The 20874-nt window shown below is 38.7% G+C and overlaps 1 protein-coding gene across 3 annotated transcripts in view; it reads left to right on the top strand.

Moving 5' to 3' along the window:
* The window catches only part of PRKG1 (protein kinase cGMP-dependent 1), a 1472222-nt gene that overhangs the window by 1048725 nt on the left and 402623 nt on the right, over positions 1–20874 (top strand). For all 3 annotated transcript variants that reach the window (XM_055425188.2, XM_055425187.2, XM_055425186.2), the window contains exon 5: positions 11755–11818. In XM_055425188.2, coding sequence (XP_055281163.1) covers positions 11755–11818 — 64 coding nt within the window. The remainder of the gene's footprint in view (positions 1–11754; positions 11819–20874) is intronic.

Below are 20874 nucleotides of genomic sequence, written 5' to 3'. Positions count from 1 at the left end.
CATGCAGTTGGTGAGAAGCCAAGAGGATGTGCTCTGACCCTTCCTAAGCCACATGCCAAGATCAGGATCTTGGAATTTTCTGCCCAAATGGCCCTGAGCTCATTTCTAGCTGTTTAGAAACCTCTTCCCAGACCTTTTCTTCCTTCCCTGCCATTTTACCCACCTCTATGTCCAAGTGTTTATGTGAAGGTGGCCGCATTGTGTGTGGGGAAAGGTTGGTTGTAGCAGATGGTGCTCGCACAGGGAATCAGGGTCTTGAAATAAGGGGATCTGGAAGATAGCTTATTCAGGTATAAATTATTGAAATATTTCCCCCTATATTGCACCTTTTTAGACAGTTTCATAGGCTCTTTGCATGTTTTTTTTTTTAATCTCCATTTTTGCTCAGTCCTAGAAACCTCTAGAAGATACTGCCTATTTTTAAAGCCTAAATTCATATAAAGAGATTACAAAGAATTGTCTGGGATCAAAAGAGAAGGGGGAGGATCTTATACATACACATGCACACACACACACACACACACACACACACATATATATATATACATTTTTTTCCCCCAAAAGTGGGTTCCTCTGCACGGATGTGCCTAAGGAGGTGAAGGGGAAACACCAGAGTTCCTAGCTTGACCAAAGGAGTCCTTCCTCCTCTGTGGGCAAAAAACCATAGCGATGTGACTTCAAGGGCTCTTTATGACCATAGTAGCAGAGAAATAAGAGACTTTATCCCCTACCTTCTGAGCATGACATGCCCCCTGGGTTCAGGTATGACCCTGAAGAAGAGCTCAACAATGAATGTGATTAAATAGCTATTAAAAAACAAGGGTTGATACTCCAAATATAATTTGATTTAAGAAAATGAAGACATGGATCTTTTCAGCACTCCTGAGTCTACACTAAGATTCATTTCTGATGCATTGGAAAGTTTGTTTTAATTATTAAATGTGTTAAATAATGCTGACATTTAGGACAGCAAAAAATGCATCTCTGTGGTTGCTGCTGCTGTTCAGTTGCTCAGTTGCGTCTGATTCTGCGACTCCTTGGACTGCAGCACTCCATGCTCCCTGTCCTTCACCATTTCCCAGAGCTTGCTCAAACTCATGTCCATTGAGTAGGTGATGCCATCCAACCATCTCATCCTATGTGGTTCCTGTCTCCTCCTGCCTTCAATCTTTCCCAGCATCAGGGTCTTGGTGGGTGCAAATGTTTACTATGTTCCAGGTACATTTTTAATGTCTTCTGTCTACCATCTAGCTTATTTTTACCACAGCCCTATGCAGCAGGTGGTATTATTCCCTTTTATTTTAATCTAAGGAGGCTGACACCTAGTGAAGTCAACTTACTTATTAAAAGCATAGCTGATAATTAGTAGCAGAGCCTAATTCAGCTGTTCTCTTTTATTCTAAAGTACATATGCTTAGTCACTATAGAGTCTTCCTAGATAAGGAGTTTATATTTATCACGCAGAGAGTAAAATTATGCCTCATGTCTCTATAATGATTTGTTTTACCTAAAGTATTTTTACATGCAAGAAAAAAATTTTTCTAATTTTTATTATCTGGTGCAAGATGATAGGCAACTATTAAAGGGTTGGAGCTATTGTGTGATAAGGACTAAATGCTGCTAATATAAAATAAATCTGAAGTATATTTGGGTGGGAGACAAGGAAGAGGGTGGAGAAAGAAGACCAGTTTTAAGGCTTGAATAACAGAATGAACCAAGATCAACACCAAATGATTCAATTAAGAGAAAAAAATATGTTGAGGGCAGAAAGCCTTTTGCAGAACTTACTAAGGGGAAAGATTAGATACCTGTAAGATTGAAAAGGACCCTTACTTTAATTCTTCATCAATAGAAATTGATTTCTTTGGTAAGCCAGATACATCTGCTTTTATTTAGTTAGTATGAACTGTAGGGAACCTGAAATAAACAATATGTGTCACTGTTCTTGTCATTAAACTGAAAACAAGGCTGATTTCTCATGTCATAATGAAGAGGCTATTGTTTTCCAAATGCTACCCCAAAATAAGAATCGATGCTTTTGAATTGTGGTGTTGGAGAAGACTCTTGAGAGTCCCTTATACTGCAAGGAGATCCAACCAGTCCATTCTAAAGGAGATCAATCCTGGATGTTCATTGGAGGGACTGATGGTAAAGCTGAAACTGCAATACTTTGGCCACCTCATGCGACGAGTTGACTCACTGGAAAAGACTCTGATGCTGGGAAAGGTTGGGGGCGGGAGGAGAAGGGGACGACGGAGAATGAGATGGCTGGATGGCATCACCGACTCTGTGGACATGAGTTTGAGTGTACTCCGGGAGTTGGTGATGGACAGGGAGGCCTGGCGTGCTGTGATTCATGGGGTCGTGGAGAGTCGGACACGACTGAGCGACTGAACTGAACTGAACCCCAAAATAATTAATATAACTCTGTATGTCTTGTTCTAGGTTAGGACATTCTTTAAATGTTTATTGAAGAGATATCTTGCCTTGTAAAAATAAGGCTACATCTGATTCTCTCTGGTTATATTTAAAAACTGAGATCTTTTGATAAAATCAAACACTTTGCTACTGAGTAGGTTTAAAAAAAATTGCTTATTCAATGTGAAAAACATTTAAACTGCATTTATATGTTCCTTCCAATTGTACAGTCATCCTTGTCTCCTCTATCTCTTATCCCACATTTAGCCTACTAGGAAATCATGTTTTTCTACTCCCCAAATCTAGCGAGCTCAACCATTTCTCACCACCTCTGTTACTTCTACTCTTTCCAAACCCCATGTGGGTATTATTTATTGATGTTGACTGTATTGAGTTAAAAATAAGCTATTTTAAAAAATTTATTTACTAAGTCTTTAAAAAAAGTTCAAAAATATAAATTGGTATATAACCACTGTGAAACAAAGTCAGTTTCCTACAATACTAAGTATACCCTCATAGGATGCAGTTAAAAAAATTAATTAAAACGTGTGTAGATTTGTGACAGTCCTACCAAATAACTAATTTTATCTTGTGGATTGTAATGAGCACTTGTCTTTGAAGTCTTTCATTCAAAATATTAGAAACTTTTTGCTTGTTGATTTGTCTCCTCATTCAGCATACCACTTTTTCTTTTTTGCTATAATGTCTTCCTTCATTAAGAAGGTATCAGTTTCTGAATGCCAGAATACGTATTTAAAATGGAGCTTTGTATCACTTTGTAGAAACCTCTGTACTACTTATTGTTCTTGGAATCTTATCACACGCCCCTTCATAGATGTTCCAAAGTTCTGTGGGAAATGTGGGTTTAACTCTGTGCCTTTGAGATCCTCAGCCTCTTTCTCCTCCAATGTAGTGTGTTTCAAACAAAATACTCAAACACAATTTCTTGGGGCAAAAAAATAATAAAACATATTACCTTGGTCTTCCCTGGTGGTTCAGACAGTAAAGAATTTACCTGCAGTTCAGGAGGCCTGGGTTCAAACCCTGATTTGGGAAGATGCCCTGGAGAAGGGATAGGCTACCCACTCCATCATTCTTGGGCCTCCCTTGTGGCTCAGCTGGTAAAGAATCCGCCTGCAACGAGGGAGACCTGGATTTGATCTGGGTTTTGATCTTCACCTGAGTTGTGAAGATCCCCTGGAGAAGGAAAAGGGTACCCACGCCAGTATTCTGGCCTGTAGAATTCCATGGGCTGTATAGTCCATGGGATTGCAAAGAGTCAGACACGACTGAGTGGAACTTTCACTTTCCACTATTCTTGTCTGGAGAATTCCATGGACAGAGGAGCCTGGAGGGCTACAGCCCATGAGGTCACAAAGAGCTAGACATGACTGAGCAACTAAAACTCATTTTTTTCACATATTAATATAATCTATTTTTTAATGAAAACATTTTCCAAAACCAAAAAAAAAAAAAGAAACTTGATTTTATATTTTTGCAAGTCTGTCAGTATCTACCTTAGAAGACAGCACATTCTCATATCTGATTCAGTATTATTCAATCTGTTGAATTTCTGGGTTGTTTTGTTCAAATATTTTAAAAAACCAGCCTCACAACGATATGGAGCATAAAAAGGGAAAAGTATATTAATGGCCTTTTCAGATAATAGTGGACATTCTTATTTGACACTACACCAAACCCCAGCAAAGGGTACTTTCTTATAACTTAGTTGTAATGTGAAATCTGAAACCATATCAATGAACTTTTCTTACTTTATTAAATTGTAATCTGTTTACCCATCTTGTACTTGTAATAGATCTTTCCCTGCATGACCTTATAACATCATACATTAGTCATCTGGAAAATACTGGTTCTGAAACTACAAGATTTATGATACCAAAAGAATCACATTTGTTAATATCAACATTCACCGATGATCCCATAAAAAAAGTCTTCAATTTTTAGAAAACTGTTAAGCCCACAGAGGCAGATAAAAGTTTTCTGAAGTTTGAGCTTTCATTTGAAAGTCAGAATTTTATTATTGGCAGCAAATGCTGTTGTTTCCCTTGAAGTGACAGTCTCACTTTGTTGTTTTTTTTTTGAAAAATTATCCGCCAAATACTCAAGTCTGAATAAGCACAGTTTATGGTTTTTGCCTAGTAAAAACTTGTGTTGTATAAAAAAAAGTGGCTAATTCAACTTGCAACTGCAGCAATTATACAAGGGATTTTTCTTGAGAAAACCATTGTACTTCGGTAAGCAGCAGAGACACTTTCTGTATGTTTTCCATTTTGTCATATAGAATATTAAAATGATGTATACTCAGGGGTTAAAATTTAATACAATTAATAACTCAGTGTTTCACCAAAACAGTTTAAAGTAAAACTAGATTTTTACTTTATCAATTTTTTTCTGTGTGTATTAGAATATACTGCCTACTATACTTGATATTCCATATATAATGAGTAAAGGATATAATGTGAGTATAAGAATATAATGATGACTAGTATACCAGGGTTTCATGGTATAGTGAGTAGCACTCTAGCCTCTGAATCCAGCGATACAAGTTCAAGTCTCGGTGGAACCTCCAGACTTCCCAGGTGGTGCTAGTGGTAAAGAACCCACCTGCCAATGCATAAGATATAAAGTAACTCTAGTTCAATCTCTGGGTTGGGGAGATCCCCTGGAGGAGGGCATGGGAACCCATCCCTGTATTATTGCCTGGAGAATCCCATGGACAGAGGAGCCTGGTGGGCTACAGTCCATAGGGTTGCAAAGAGTTGGACACGACTGAAGTGACTTAGCACACACATACTTGGTGTCACTGCCTTAATTTGTGTTGAGGGGGACTTGCTTTTGCACCACCAGTGAAACATAATACTGCTGAAAGCTCAAGTCTCTGTACACCAGAGCCAGAATGAACCTTGGAGACAGAGTTTTAGGTGAAGTAGAAAGGGATAGCTTTATTACTTTGCCGGAAAAATGGGGACAAAGTGGGTTCCTGCCTGGATCGACTATGTGTCACAAGGCCCAGAGGATTTGATGAGGAAATTTATAACAATGGTCCAAGGGTGGGATCTCTGACAAGATTTAGGTATGTGGGGAGCATGGAGTAGATCACAGCAACCCACTCTAGTATTGTTGCCTGGAGAATCCCATGGACAGAGGAGCCTGGTGGGTTACAGTCCATGGGGTTGCACAAGCGATTTAACACACACAGGGCTTGCATGCCTTTAATCCTTTAATCTCCCAATCTTGATGGTCTTCTCTGGTCCCTTTAATTTTGCCTCTGGTGGTTTCCTGGTTGCTTCTATCTTGATTATTGTTGTTGTCCTGTACAATACTTTGCACCCAATGGACTGCAGCACACCAGGCTTCTCTGTCCTTCACTGCCTCTCAGAGATTGCTCAAACTCATGTCCATTGAATCGGTGATGCCATCCAACTATCTCATCCTCTATTTCCCACTTCTTCTCTTGCCTTCAATCTTCCCCAGCATCAGGGTCTTTTCCAGTGAGTCAACTCTTCGAGTCAGGTGACCAAAGTATTAGAGCTTTACCTTCAGTGTTAGAGCTTCAATCCTTCCAATGAATATCCAGGGTTGATTTCCTTTAGGATTGACTGGTTGAATCTCCTTGCTGACCAAGGGACTCTCAAGAATCTTCTTCAGCACCACAGTTTAAAGCATCAATTCATCAGTGATTAGACTTCTTTATGGTCCAAATCACAGATCCATACATGATTACTGGAAAAATCATAGACGGACCTTTTGTCAGCAAAGTAATATGCTGTCTAGGTTGGTCATAGCTTTTCTTCCAAGGAGCAAGTGTCTTTTAATTTCATGGCTACAGTCACCATCTGCAGTGACTTTGGAGCCCAAGAAAATAATGTTTCTCACTGCTTCCATTTTCCCCGCATCTATTTGCCATGAAGTGATGGCAATGGATGCCGTGATCTTAGTTTTCTGTATGTTGAGTTTTAGGCCAGCTTTTTCACTCTCCTCTTTCACTTTAACCAAGAAGCTCTTTAGTTCATCTTTGCTTTCTACCATTAGGGTGCTATCATCTATGTAACTGAAGTTGTTGATATTTCTCCCAGCAATCTGGATTCCACTTTGTGATTCTTCCAGTCCAGCATACTGGACTGTATGTACTCTGCATAGAAGTTAAATAAGCAGGGTGACAATATATAGATTTGACTTTGCTTTCCCAATTTTGAACCAGTCCATTGTTCCATGTCTGGTTCTAACTGTTGCTTCTTGACCTGCATACAGGCTTCTCAGGAGGCAACTAAGGTCATCTAGTATTCTCATCTCTGAGAATTTTCTACAGTTTATTGTGATCCACACAGTCAAAGGCTTTAGTCAATGAAGCAGAACTAATTGTTCTTCTCAAATTCCCTTGCTTTTCTATGCTCCAACGAATGTTGGCAATTTGATCTCTTGTTCCTCTGCCCTTTCTAAACCCAGTTTGTACATCTGGAAGTTCTCGGTTCATGTACTGCTGAAGACTTGAAGGATTTTCAGCATAACCTTGCTAACATATGAAATGAGCACAATTGTGCAGTAGTTAGAACACTCTTTGGCATTGCCCTTCTTTGGGGTTGGAATGAAAACTAACCTTTTCCAGTCCCTGGGCCACTGCTGAGTTTTTCAAATTTGCTGTCTTCTTGAGTGCAACACTTTCACAGCATCATCTTTTAGTATTTGAAATAGCTCAGCTAGAATCCCATCACCTCCACTAGCTTTGTTCATAGTAATGCTTCCAAAGGTCCACTCGACTTCTCATTCCAGGATATCTGGCTCTAGGTGAGTGATCATACCATCATGGTTATCCAGATCATTAAGATATTTTTAGTATAGTTCTGTGTATTCTTGTCACCTCTTCTTAATCTCTTCTGCCTCTATTAGGCACTTGCTATTTTTCTCCTTTATTGTGCCTATCTCTACATGAAATATTCCCTTGATATCTCCAATTTTCTTGAAGAGCAACTGTTAGAAATTGCCCTTTGGAACTCAGGAAAGGTCATGAATTTTGTCTACAGAGACAAAAAAAGACCTCGTGCCATGGAGCTCCATAGGGCCCCACTCAGTTTCAACAGTTCTTCCATTTGAAAAGTTATTCCAGCTATGTAGTTCAGCACCACTTGTGTTTATTACCAAATATTCACATGCAGTCTTCTTTAATGATTGGTTGATTCTGGTGTCAAATGAATAGTAGCCAAAGAGCTAGTACCGCCATGACTGATTAATCCATTTATAAGGCAAAAGTGCAATTCTGTGGACAAGATTTTCACCCATCTTTGTGTTTGCAGAAAAATCTTTAATTCAGCAAAGTACAGTGTCTTTGAAAAGAGGCAGTAGAATAATTTCTTTTACTGGCTTCTCCAGCAGTCATTCAGCAAAGTCAGCTCTCCAAGACTTTACTTTTCGGCCTCCTATTATGTGACTCCTCCAGTCAATGCAGTATGGTAACTCATTCTGTCAGGTGCTTCACTTACTTCTTCATTTGCACTTTGAAAAGGTGTACCAAACAATTTAAGCTTAAAAACTTCATCATGTTTGCATTAACAATTTGTTTCCCTTTCTTTAAATTTTGAATGATTGGGCACAAAATGATATCATAAGTAACATAATAGTATTTTTTAATTGTTCTTATTTTTAGATCTATATGCTCAAATATTTGGGATGGAATTTCATGAAACCGTGCTGTGATTCATGGGGTCACGGAGAGTCAGACACGACTGAGCGACTGAACTGAACTGAACAATTTGCTTTCAGATTATCATCAAAAATATCTATAAACCTATTTATCAATAAGCGTATAAAGTTAGATGGATTGAAGGCAGATAAAGATGGCACAGTGTTAACAGTTGCTAATCTAGGTGGTGGGAATACAGGTGATTCTTGAGCTTTTCTTTCAGCCTTTTCATTTATTTGAGATTTCTCATAGTAAAAAGTTAGCTAATAAATGAAGTCACTGAATCAAAGGTTATTCATATTATTGCTTCACTTCTAAGTCATTAAAAGAATATGGCATGGTTTTAAAAAGTACATGAGGTATTTTAAAATAGTTTTATTGTGAAGTGCGCTCTGCTATGCTGTTCTTAGTCACTCAGTCGTGTCTGACTCTTTGCAACCCCATGGACTGTAGTCCACCAGGTTCCTCTGTCCGTGGGGATTCTCCCGGCAAGAATACTGGAGTGGGTTGCCGTGTCCTTCTCCTCCAGGAGATCTTCCCAACCCAGGGATTGAACCCAGGTCCCCCACATTGCAGGCATATTCTTTATCATCTGAGACACCAGGGAAGCCCCCTGTGAGGTGGGTAGATCAACAAGTCATCAGCATGATAGTAATTCAGACAAAAATGTTCATCCTTTTTCTTTTTTATCTGTACTGTGTTGTGACCTCTAGCAGAGTCTCGAGATCCCAGTTATTTTAGCTATAAAAGGGATGACTATAACAATGGTTCTTTGATATGTCTATTTTCTGTTAATTGATTTCCATTCTGTTAGATCTGAAAGTGCTTAAATTGTTATCAGTAATTCTTTAGAGTGTTTCTTCTTTAAAATCATCCTTAATTTTTATTGGTAATAAATGGCACTGAATGTTTTGAAGCATTTAAAATTGTAAAAGATCATGTATGTGTGTGTGTGTGTGTGTGTATACACATGTGCATGCTCAGTCACTTTAGTTGTGTCTGACTCTTTGTGACTCTGTGGACTGTAGCTCACCAGGCTCCTCTGTCTATGGGATTCTCCAGGCAAGAATGCTAGAGTGGGTTGCCATGCCCTCCTCCAGAGGATCTTCCCCCACCTAGGGATCAAGCCTGTGTCTCCTCTTCCTGCATTGCAGTGGGATTCTTTACCTCAGAACCACCAGGGAAGCCCATATGTGTATATATGTACACACACACACACACATATACAAACAATGGAATATTATTGTATAATGTAAAACAATACATTAGAAGGAAATCCAGCTATTTTGTTTTCTACAACATGGATGGACCTTGAGGGCATTATGCTAGACAGAGGGAGAAAAATACTTCATGGCATCACCTATATGTGGAATCTAAATGAAAAACTCATAAGAACATAGAATAGAACAGTAGTTGTCAGGGACTGAGAAGTAGAGGGAATAGATTACGGTTTCAGCTTCTAACCATAGTTGATAGCACTATATTGTATAACTGAAATTTACAAAAAGAGTGGAATTTACAAGTTTGAAAAGTACATAAGAATAAATATATGAGATGGCAAATGTGTTAATTAACTAGGTTAACTGGATGAGAGGAATTGTTTCACTATGTTCACTTTAAATATCTTACATTTTTGTCAGTTATACCTAAATAAAGCCGAATTTTTAAAAACTAAGTAAAATTATAAAAAAATAATTTATTAAAATGCCTTCCTAAAACTTAATGTTTTTGTTTTCTTTAGTGGGTTACATCGTCATGCAAATAGTTTTTTTTTTCATGACTAAGAATGCTCATGAAATTAAAATATTGCTTGACATAGACTTAGCACAGTAGTATTAGGACTCTAAATAAGGCAGCAAATTATAATAAAATGAGAAAAACTCAATTGTAGTTTGTGTTTTTCATAAATACCCACTGGGATAGAAATATTCTAATTATTCTTACATCTCAGAAGAAACTGAAATATATAGCTCATTAAAAGAACATGGAAGGACTAGATTTTTCAACCTGCATAACTCATGGAAACAGCTTCCTCTGTCTTCCTCTCTTTCTCTGATATGTTTCATCCAGCTGCTGAAATAGACTGCCTTCTGGAAATTAAAACCCACATGGCTCAGACCATAGCAGTAAATCTGTTGGAACAGATGGTCCTGGATGAATTGTTTTACCTCTGCATAAAACCTTAGGATTTCAACAATAGGCTTTGTACTAAGTAAGGGGAATCAGAGTGACAAATTAATAGTAAAACTTTCATGCTTGTATCCAAGCACTGTCCTGGCTTCTTCAGTTCAGTTCAGTTCAGTTCAGTCGCTCAGTCGTGTCCGACTCATTGCGACCCCATGAATCACAGCACGCCAGGCCGCCCTGTCCATCACCCAGGAGTTCACTCAAAGGTTGTATTATTATTCTAATCAAGCCAAAACCATTGTCCTCTAGCAACAAACCTAAGATAAGTCTCATCCAACTCATCTAACTTGTTTAAATATGTTGTTCTGTAGCAGTTTATCTAAAGATTGAGTTTATGTAAAGATCAGTCTTTAATCAAATACCTTACATATAAATGTATATTCACTCATTTGTAGTCTTTTCTCTACTCAAGATTGAAATAGGGTTACATGAGAATTTAGTTCCACATCCCAGTTAGATTTTTCTAGTGGAGTGGATTTTCAAGAATTTTATGTCAATGAGTTTTTTTTTTTTCTTTTAAAGCTGCTATCATTATCCATAGAAAATAAGTTTCATTGATTTGTGTATTCAACATAATTCAATATTTCCTTGCTTGTCTGTGAGTTTCCCTAATAAGAAGCTGAGAAGACATTTTTCAGGGTCTACTATGAATCTGGAATTTTTTTCTCCATCCTGTCTGATCTAATCCCAATAACTGTCCTAGGAAGCATTTGTACATCCATATTTTCATAACTTTATTCAACACGTGTTCTTGAGTTGTTATTAACAAATCACTAAAAATATAGGAACTGAGCAAAATAGATACAGTTCTTATTTTTGTGGCATTTGATTTTGGCAGTGAGGATGGCCAGTAGCAAATGTGTGACTAGTTATCTAATTAACTGCAGGAAGGGATAAAAGAGATCATGATAGGAAGACCTTATCAAGGTGGGGAGAGATTGATGAAAGTGGGAAAATTCCAGTGTTATTGAATGCATCCTTGCAGTACTGAGTGTGTCGTCAATCGAGCTGTGTCTTAAAAGATGGGTAGCAGTTGGCCTGTCGAAAGGGGAGACAGAGAGTGTGTATATGTAGTGGGGGTTCCTGGAGAGGGTGATGGAAGTGGAAGGAATCTGGTGACAGCAGGTTAATAAGGGGGAGAGTGGTTTTCTCCCCATTGTAACAGAGGCATTCAAGGACACAAGGAAATCTAAGTGAAATTTGAACTCAGTTCTGTCCAACCTCCAATTCTTTCTTGTACATCATTTCTTTCCCCTGTTAGTCATCAGAGGGTTGCGGAGAGTCGGACACGACTGAGCGACTGAACTGAACTGAACTGATTGCTATGATCTTCATCTGCAGATTCTTAGTTATGAAATGTTTTTGCATGTTCATTCAGATATATTGCTGTTTTATTTATAAAACTGAGCTGCAGTACATGCCTTCAGCATCATCTCTGTATTGTTTTTCAGCGTTCCAACATTCCAGAGCCTTCCTGAAGAGATCCTCAGTAAGCTTGCTGATGTCCTTGAAGAGGTAATTGTTTTTAGTCCTTGAACTTTTTGAGATGGGACTCAACCCATCACAGCTGTGCAATGACAAGTCACAAACTGCAGAGACCTTTTACATTTTTTGAGCACTGGGATGAGATATATATTTGGCTTCAAATAAAAGCAGCTCAGCATATCTGACATTTATACACAATTAGAAATGTGCAAATCAACTTAACTATAGCAGAAGGAAATTTTTTCACTGTGGCAAACATATCGTTACTTTGATTTCCAAGAATGGGAGATGGCATATATATCTCTTATTTCAATTGGTGATAAGCAACATTGAAGTCATTGCTACTCTGAAGATATAAATTAGCAAATTTATAACATGAATTAGAAGGTTGGATACATATTTTTTAGCAAATGAGGATTTTATGCAGGTAATTGTATGTGTGAATGTGAAAGTGTCACTGTTACTTCTTTTTCTCTGTACCTATAAAGCACAGGAAATATTGAGGCAGGAGAAAGGCAGTAGGTTTACACAAGTAGTGTCTTGAGTGAACACAAGAGGATAGGGTCCCTAGTGCCTAGTGCCAGGAAGGCACAGTACCTGGGCAATTGTGCACGTAGGGAGGTTGATGGAGTGGCTGGCTCTGTGGCAAGTCTGTTCTGACACCTATTTTCTCAGCTATCTAGAAAGCAAGACCATCAACTATGGGGCAGATGTTTGAGAGGTTTGAAGACAGAAGAGAAGGTATGAGAAAAATGAAGAGGAAATGGAGTAGGAAGGCAAAGTATGATTGCCAGTCATCATTCAGGCACTATTTGATATTACCAATCCCGAATCTCAATTAAACAGGCAAAAAGAGTTCATCCAGGATGTATGAGAAGACAGGTAGATCAAACTCCACTCTGTTGTACCAAAGGATGGGAGAATTTTTAAAGCACTGGAGTGAGTTAGTGGAAAAGTATTCCAGTAGTGGGTGTTACCACAGAGTAGGTTTTTGCTTCATTGCAGAAAGAATTCAGAAATGAGATGGAAGTCAAGAAAGAAAAGCGAAGGTTTATTAAGCTGTCAAGGGTAGAGCTGGGACCCAGGTGGGCAGTTGCCCTGAGTTTCTTTGGCAAGTTGGTTATATGAGGTGTGAAAATAAATGGACCGAACATTCATGGAGGAGAGAGGGGTTTGGGGTTATATATTTCCTGAGTTTCATCCTAGCTCTACCTTCCAGGGTAGGAAGGAATTTTGTCCTTATTTAGTCCTTGAGTAAGACACTCCTGAGCTGTAAAACAGGAGACGATCAGCCTGGAAGAAGATGTGTATCTCAAAACAGGCAAATTGAGAATTTACAGTTGAAAATTTTCTAAAGTAAACGCCCTAAGAAAAGGGAGATCCGGAGCCTCATAGTGTCAGAGAGGAGCCTATCTAAAGTTTAGTCAAAGTGAGGGGACTGTTCAGTCTGTCTTGCTTACCAGCCCATTTGCTCATGTGTGCTTTTTCAGCCCCATTTGTTTCCCTAGATTCAAGTCCTAGGTAGATAGAGAATGGGATTCAACCAGGACTGGTATTTTGCCAGGAAAAGCTGAGTGGTTGAAAGAGGAAAAGGGGGTTGAAGATGCTTATGAAGGAAGGATTATAGAGACTGCTCCTGGAATTTCGATTGGGCAAGAAGGAGAGGAATGCTGAAAGGAACAAGGGTCAGTGAGTGACTGGGATCAATGTATTTTAGTCCCAGGAGGCTGAAGAATTTTTGGAGTTGTGCTATCACAGAGATAAACCAGAAAGATACTGAAAAAGTTTTTGTCTTTAGGTACTCACAATACCTCATAACTCAGTCAGTAAAGAATTCGCCTGAAATGCAGGAGACAGGTTACGATTCCGAGTCAGGAAGATCCCCTGGAGAAGGAAATGGCAATTCAGTCCAGTATTCTTGCCTGGAAAATCATATGGACAGAGAAGCCTGGCAGGCTACAGTCCATGGGGTCACAAGATTTGGACACGACTTAGTGACTAAACCACAACCATTCACAATACCAGTAATTATATGATACATAGAATTTCAAAGGTTTATGTCCACAAATTCTTAAGAGTATTTTATCAGAGTGAGCTCTCCTAGGATTTACTGTTCTCTCTCACCTTATATGGGAACACAAAATAAAACAGAAGTAGCATTTGATTCCTATGTTAAAATATAAAAGATTCATGAGAAAAAATTACTGGCTTCCTTTCTTTCTGAATGTGCCAACCACTGTGCTTGCAACCTCTGTAAATGAAAAGCTGCTTTCCCCAGTTCTTTTCCTTGTTGAATACACTGAAGAACTCTCTAATGACCTTTTTCTTTTTTTCTAAACAAAATGAAATAAAGTGCAAAATCACTGGCCCCAATCAAGCCTGTCCAAAATAAAATAAAATAAAGCCCCATGAAATGCTTTAATCATTTTCTTTCTTTTCCACAGCTGTGGAAGCATTTGCTGTGTTTTGCAAAACAATAGCCATAGCTCTATAAATAATTTTGACCAAAGAAATATTTTAGTATTTTATGTCTGATTTTCTCATCAGAAGATGCCTTAATTTATGTTATATAAGCCACAGTACAGTCTATAGCAAAACTACATGAAAATAGAAACAGATGATTAAGTGCCCACACATTCGCTCTGAAGATACACAAATGAAGTAAACAGCCAAAATATGAAGTTAGACATATGAATATACTACCCAATGCACGAAAGTGTTCAATTCAAGTTGAATAAACAAGCACAATGAGAAATTAGATTAAATTACGTATCAGATAGAGTGAAGCAAATTTGGAAGAACAAAAGCAATACCAGTGTCACTTAACATTAAAGGAAAATGTGCTTGCATAATAATTGAGCTGTCTTTCTTCCTACAACATCTACAAGAAAATGAAAGAATCCCAGATCGTTTTGAAAAGAAAACCTGTATAATCATTGTGTTTAACAAAGAAGCTTATAGCCTGTTAAAACAAATATTTATGGAACATCTGCCATGTGCCAGTAATTGTTCCAAACTCTGGGATTCAGGACCTTGTCCACCCAAAGCATGTTTCAGTGTAAGGTACAGATGAGACATAAGGAAATAGCATCAAAATATCTTTCAGTGAGAAGGCCACTCTGTGTTGGGTTAGGGAGGGAAGACCTCTGTGGTCTCAAGCTGAAATCTAAAAGCAGATACAGATGCCATGTGTACAGGACAGAGAGAAGAGAAAGCATAATGTCCTAAACTAGGAATGAGTTTGCTGTTCTTAAGGAATTGGAAAAAAAATACAGTGAAATGAGATGAGGCTAAAGTAAATAGCCAAGGCCAGGTGGCAGGGGACTTTGTGATAAGCAGTTACGATAAAATTTTTAAGTGCAATGGGAAGATTTTGAGGGTTCTAAGCCATAAAATGGCATGATTTGAGTTGTGTTTAAATGATAGCTCTCTGTGAGAAGAATGGATTATAGAGGGACAGATCAATTATTTAGACAAAATAGCCCCAGATGAGGGTAGATGTTTGTATGTGGATGTACTTTCTTATTGACTGTTTTATTCCATTCGTTATGAAACAAAACTTCCAGCACGAGGGGAACATTTTTAAAGAATAGGGGCAGGGTACACAAGGACTGAGAGTTAACCCAAAAAGAAACACACATAATGAAAGAGGAACGAACATAATGTTATTGGTTAAGTGATTTAAGAGGGTATTTTTGACTCAGTTAAGTTCAGTCGCTCAGTCGTGTCCGACTCTCCGCGACCCCATGAATCACAGCACGCCAGGCTTCCCTGTCCATCACCAACTCCCGGAGTTCACTCAAACTCATGTCCACAGAGTCGGTGATGCCATCCAGCCATCTCATTCTCCGTCGTCCCCTTCTCCTCCCGCCCCCAACCTTTCCCAGCATCAGAGTCTTTTCCAGTGAGTCAACTCGTCGCATGAGGTGGCCAAAGTGTTACAGTTTCAGCTTTAGCATCAGTCCCTCCAATGAACATCCAGGATTGATCTCCTTTAGAATGGACTGGTTGGATCTCCTTGCAGTATAAGGGACTCTCAAGAGTCTTCTCCAACACCACAGTTCAAAAGCATCGATTCTTCGGCGATCAGCTTTCTTCACAGTCCAACTCTCACATCCATACATGACCACGGGAAAAACCATTGCCTTGACTAGATGGACCTTGGTTGGCAAAGTAATGTCTCTGCTTTTTAATATACTATCAAGGTTGGTCATAACTTTCCTTCCAAGGAGCAAGCATCTTTTAATTTCATGGCTGCAATCAGCATCTGCAGTGATTTTGGAGCCCCCAAAAATAAAGTCTGACACTGTTTCCACTGTTTTTCCATCTGTTTCCCATGAAGTGGTGGGACCAGATGCCATGATCTTTGTTTTCTGAATGTTGAGCTTCAAGCCAACCTTTTCACTGTCCTCTTTCACTTTCATCAAGAGGCTTTTGAGTTCCTCTTCACTTTCTGCCATAAGGGTAGTGTCATCTGCATATCTGAGGTTATTGATATTTCTCCTGGCAATCTTGATTCCAGCTTGTGCTTCTTCCAGCCCAACGTTCCTCATGATGTACTCTGCATATAAGTTAAATAAGCAAGGTGACAATATACAACCTTGACGTACACCTTTTCCTATTTGGAACCAGTCTGTTGTTCCATGTCCGGTTCTGACTGTTGCTTCCTGACCTGCATACAGGTTTCTCAAGAGGCAGGTCAGGTGGTCTGGGATTCCCATCTCTTTCAGAATGTTCCACAGTTTAGTGTGATCGACACAGTCAAAGGCTTTGGCATAGTCAATGAAGCAGAAATAGATGTTTTTCTGGACCTCTCTTGCTTTCTCCATGATCCAGCGGATGTTGGCAATTTGATCTCTGGTGCCTCTGCCTTTTCTACAACCTGCTTGAACATTTGTGACTAGAGGACAAATACATGATGTTCGGAGCATCCTACTCTAAAATTGAAGAAGAAACCATTATATGAGTAATTTCTGCCATTGCCTACCCCCCCCCCACTTACCTTTTCCATAATTTCTAGTGTAGATGTACCCATTTATCTGTTCTTCCTTATGAGATTGTAAACCAGGAACAAATATCCTTATTCTTAGTGTTGTAATTTAGTGCCCCTTTCTTTGTTTCCTTTATATCACGTAGTACAAGTATTTTCTTTATTGAATCTCTCATGACTTTCAGGAACATAGGAAAATTTTCTCTAGTTCCTTTGAGAAGTTGTGTTTATGCATAGATATCAAGAGGTTCTTGGTCAAAGGTCTATCCAGATCAAGAGCAGCAATTCTAACATTTTCTTTGGTTGAGTTTTGCAAGACAAGTTGAAGTAATTAATTGATTCTCTAAATATTCACCTTCATTGTCACCATAGTATGTTCTTCTCATCTCGTGTCTGACTTAAAGTAAGTCTTAATAATTAGTGGAGATCATTTTAAGAGCTTCAGATTTGTTTTGATAAAGAAGTTATAGTTTGTAAAATAAATTATAGGAGAATTTTTAGGCACTAGTAGGGAATAGCAAGATCTGACTTTGTAAACTAGTTTCATTGACTTCTATACTATTCTGTATAATACGGTTAAAACTATGTTGAATTCATTCATATTGAATGAATTAGTCAAATACTGGAATCTAGTCTGAAAGCCTAGGAAGTTCTTATGAGTAAATGAAAAGACCTGTGAAATTATAAATAGGAGCTAATCTCTTTTTCTTACTATAGCAACCTGACACTTTCCTTCTTCCTTTATGTACACATAATTAGTCTCTGTAGATGAATTACATTTTTCAGATGGATGGAACAACCTGTAGCTAATCTCCACCTGAGAAATAGCTTCCTTCAGTGACTACCTGCCCAAACGCAATGGAGGAAAGTCACTCTAAGTAACTCAGTGTCTAATATACATCCGCATATTAGAACTGTGGTGAGATCTTTAAAGGAAACAACAAATAAAAACAATTTCTTATAGAGACGAGGAGCAGAGATTAACCTGATATCATGTTACAAAGAAGCTTGAAAATTAATTTGGGAAGGAGTTACGCTTTCACCAATGAGGGTGAAAATGCTTAAATAACTCAAGTAAAACCATACTTTTATTGAAGACATTAGATTGAACAATCAAGCCAACAAATTCACTTTTTACCACTGGTATAGCTCATTCTTTCTTTGTAAATAGAAGTGGGACATGGGTTCTATATTTAAGTCTTCTGATTTTTAAATAGAAAATGAAACATGTGAGAATCACTTCTTTGGTTACATTGAAATCTGTTTCACGTCCAGTTCTCTCATGAAACACTGGATTCGGTTGTCTTAGAATGAGAAATACTTCTGCTTCACGAGCTTTTTAAGAGTTCTCTACCTTTGGGTCTGCAGCTTTATGTGATTAGATCTTAGATACATTTGAGTGTAAATAATGGATTGTTCTGGTTTGTGTCCTTACCCAGGGCATTTATTTATGTTTTCAGTTTGGGAATATTTATACTGTTATGGCCCTGACAAGATCTTGAACAAATAATACTCCTCCAAGTTTTTGAAATATCAAGGAGGCCATGATGAGAAAAATAGAAAAGAGGCAAGGAGAGAAAACTTTTTTTTTTCCCATCTTATCATTGCTCGATAATACACTAAAATGCAAATACTGGATCACAGTCCAGGGATCACTATTGGAAAAGGAGGTTAATGTAACACAAGGTACCCCACGGTTGATTCAATATGCATCGTTTTAGCTGCGCAGCTGTTCCTTGGTGTCACCATGTCATGCTGACATCTCAAATTCCTTTGCATTCTCTCCAGTTGTGAGTAATACAAGGAATAAGTACTACACTTGATGAGTTATTGGAATGCTCTGAAGTGTTTTCTTTTTATCATTCTAAACAGGTCTAGACTCTTTGGAAAGAAACTAGTGTAGTAGACAGAAACATTATTAATTCTCTTCGAAATCTATTGTTGTGACTAAACTTTTTGATTCTTGCTTTTCGGAGTCAAGTTGGAGGGAATTTTAAGTACCCATTCTTTTCCAGTTGCTTTGGCCTGAAGGACTCTGAATTTGGACAATTATCTGTTTAGATCTACCTGGTTCCGTTTGATCCTTTTTGGGTTTTTGCATCTACAGAGCAAATGACTGCTTCTGAAGGAGGAAGAAGTAGAAGGGTGTATGTTTGTATTTTTGTGGCAGGGTGGAGAGATTAAAAAGTAAAGACAAACTTTCAGTTCATATGAATATCTGCCTATCTTGTTGTATTACAGAAATAAATGTAATGGGAGAATATATTTGCAAATTATAAATGTGATAAGGTAGTTGTATTAGTCAGAATTCTCCAGAGAAAACAGAACCAGTAAGATGTGCATGTGTAGAAAGAGAGATAAATTTTAAGGAATTGGCTCCTGAATTATGGATGCTGGCCATTTCAAAATCTGCAGAATAAGCTGACAGGCCATGGAAAAGCTAATGTTGCAGTTCAAGTTCAATGCCATCTGCTGACAGAGTTCCTTCTTGCTTGGGGAATGTCAGTCTTTGTTCCTTTAAGATCTTCATTTGATCGAATGAGGCCCACACACATTATGGACGGTAATCCACTTTAACATTTAAATCAATGAGTTTTGAGTAATCTAGTCTCAAAGTTCAGTTCAGTCTCTCAGTCATGTCCAACTCTTTGTGACCCCATGAATCACATCAAACCTCCCAGTCCATCACCAACTCCCAGAGTTTACCCAAACTCATGTTCATCGAGTCAGTGATGCCATCCAACCATCTCATCCTCTGTCATCCCCTTCTCCTCCTGCCTTGAATCTTTCCCAGCATCAGGGTCTTTTCCAATGAGTCACCTCTTCACAACAGGTGGCCAAAGATTTGGATTTTCAGCTTCAACATCAGTCTTTCCAATGAACACCCAGGATTGATCTCCTTTAGGAGGGACTGGTTGGATCTCCTTGCTGTCCAAGGTACTCTAAAGAGTATTCTCCAACACTACAGTTCAAAAGCATCAATTCTTTGGCGATCAGCTTTCTTCACAGTCCAACTCTCACATCCACACATGACCACTGGAAAAACCATAGCCTTGACTACACGGACCTTGGTTGGCAAAGTAATGTCTCTGCTTTTTAATATGCTATCTAGGTTGTTCATAACTTTCCTTCCAAGGAGTAAGCGTCTTTTAATTTCATGGCTGCAATCAGCATCCGCAGTGATTTTGGAGCCCCAAAAAATAAAGTCTGACACTGTTTCCACTTTTTCCCCATCTATTTCCCATGAAGTGATGGGACCAGGTGCCATGATCTTTGTTTTCTGAATGTTGAGCTTCAAGCCAACCTTTTCACTCTCCTCTTTCACTTTCATCAAGAGGCTTTTGAGTTCCTCTTCACTTTCTGCCATAAGGGTAGTGTCATCTGCATATCTGAGGTTATTGATATTTCTCCCGGCAATCTTGATTCCAGCTTGTGCTTCATCCAGCCCAGCGTTTCTCATGATGTACTCTGCATATAAGTTAAATAAGTAGGGTGACAATATACAACCTTGACGTACTCCTTTTCCTATTTGGAACCAGTCTGTTGTTCCATGTCCAGTTCTAACCGTTGCTTCCTGGCCTGCATACAGGTTTCTCAAGAGGCAGGTCAGGTGGTCTGGTATTCCCATCTCTTTTAGAATTTTCCAGTTTATTGTGATCCACACAGTCAAAGGCTTTGGCATAGTCAATAAAGCAGAAATAGATGTTTTTCTGAAACTCTCTTGCTTTCTCCATGATCCAGTGGGTGTTGGCAATTTGATCTCTGGTTCCTCTGCCTTTTCTAAAACCAGCTTGAACATCTGGAAATTCACGGTTCATGTATTGCTGAAGCCTGGCTTGGAGAATTTTGAGCATGACTTTACTAGCATGTGAGATGAGTGCAATTGTGCGGTAGTTTGAGCATTCTTTGGCATCGCCTTTCTTTGTGATTGGAATGAAAACTGACCTTTTCCAGTTCTGTGGCCACTGCTGAGTTTTCCAAATTTGCCGACATATTGAGTGAAGCACTTTCACAGCATCACCTTTTAGGATTTGATATAGCTCAACTGGAATTCTATCACCCCCACTACTAGAGCAGTGATGCTTCCTAAAGGCCA

Source organism: Moschus berezovskii, chromosome 12 (genome assembly GCF_049115385.1).
Source record: "Moschus berezovskii isolate FMDL1 chromosome 12, NW_MosBer_1.0, whole genome shotgun sequence".
In the NCBI taxonomy this organism is placed as follows: domain Eukaryota; kingdom Metazoa; phylum Chordata; class Mammalia; order Artiodactyla; family Moschidae; genus Moschus; species Moschus berezovskii.
The sequence above is the reverse complement of the archived record's forward strand: the minus strand, read 5'-3'. Positions and strand labels throughout refer to the sequence as shown.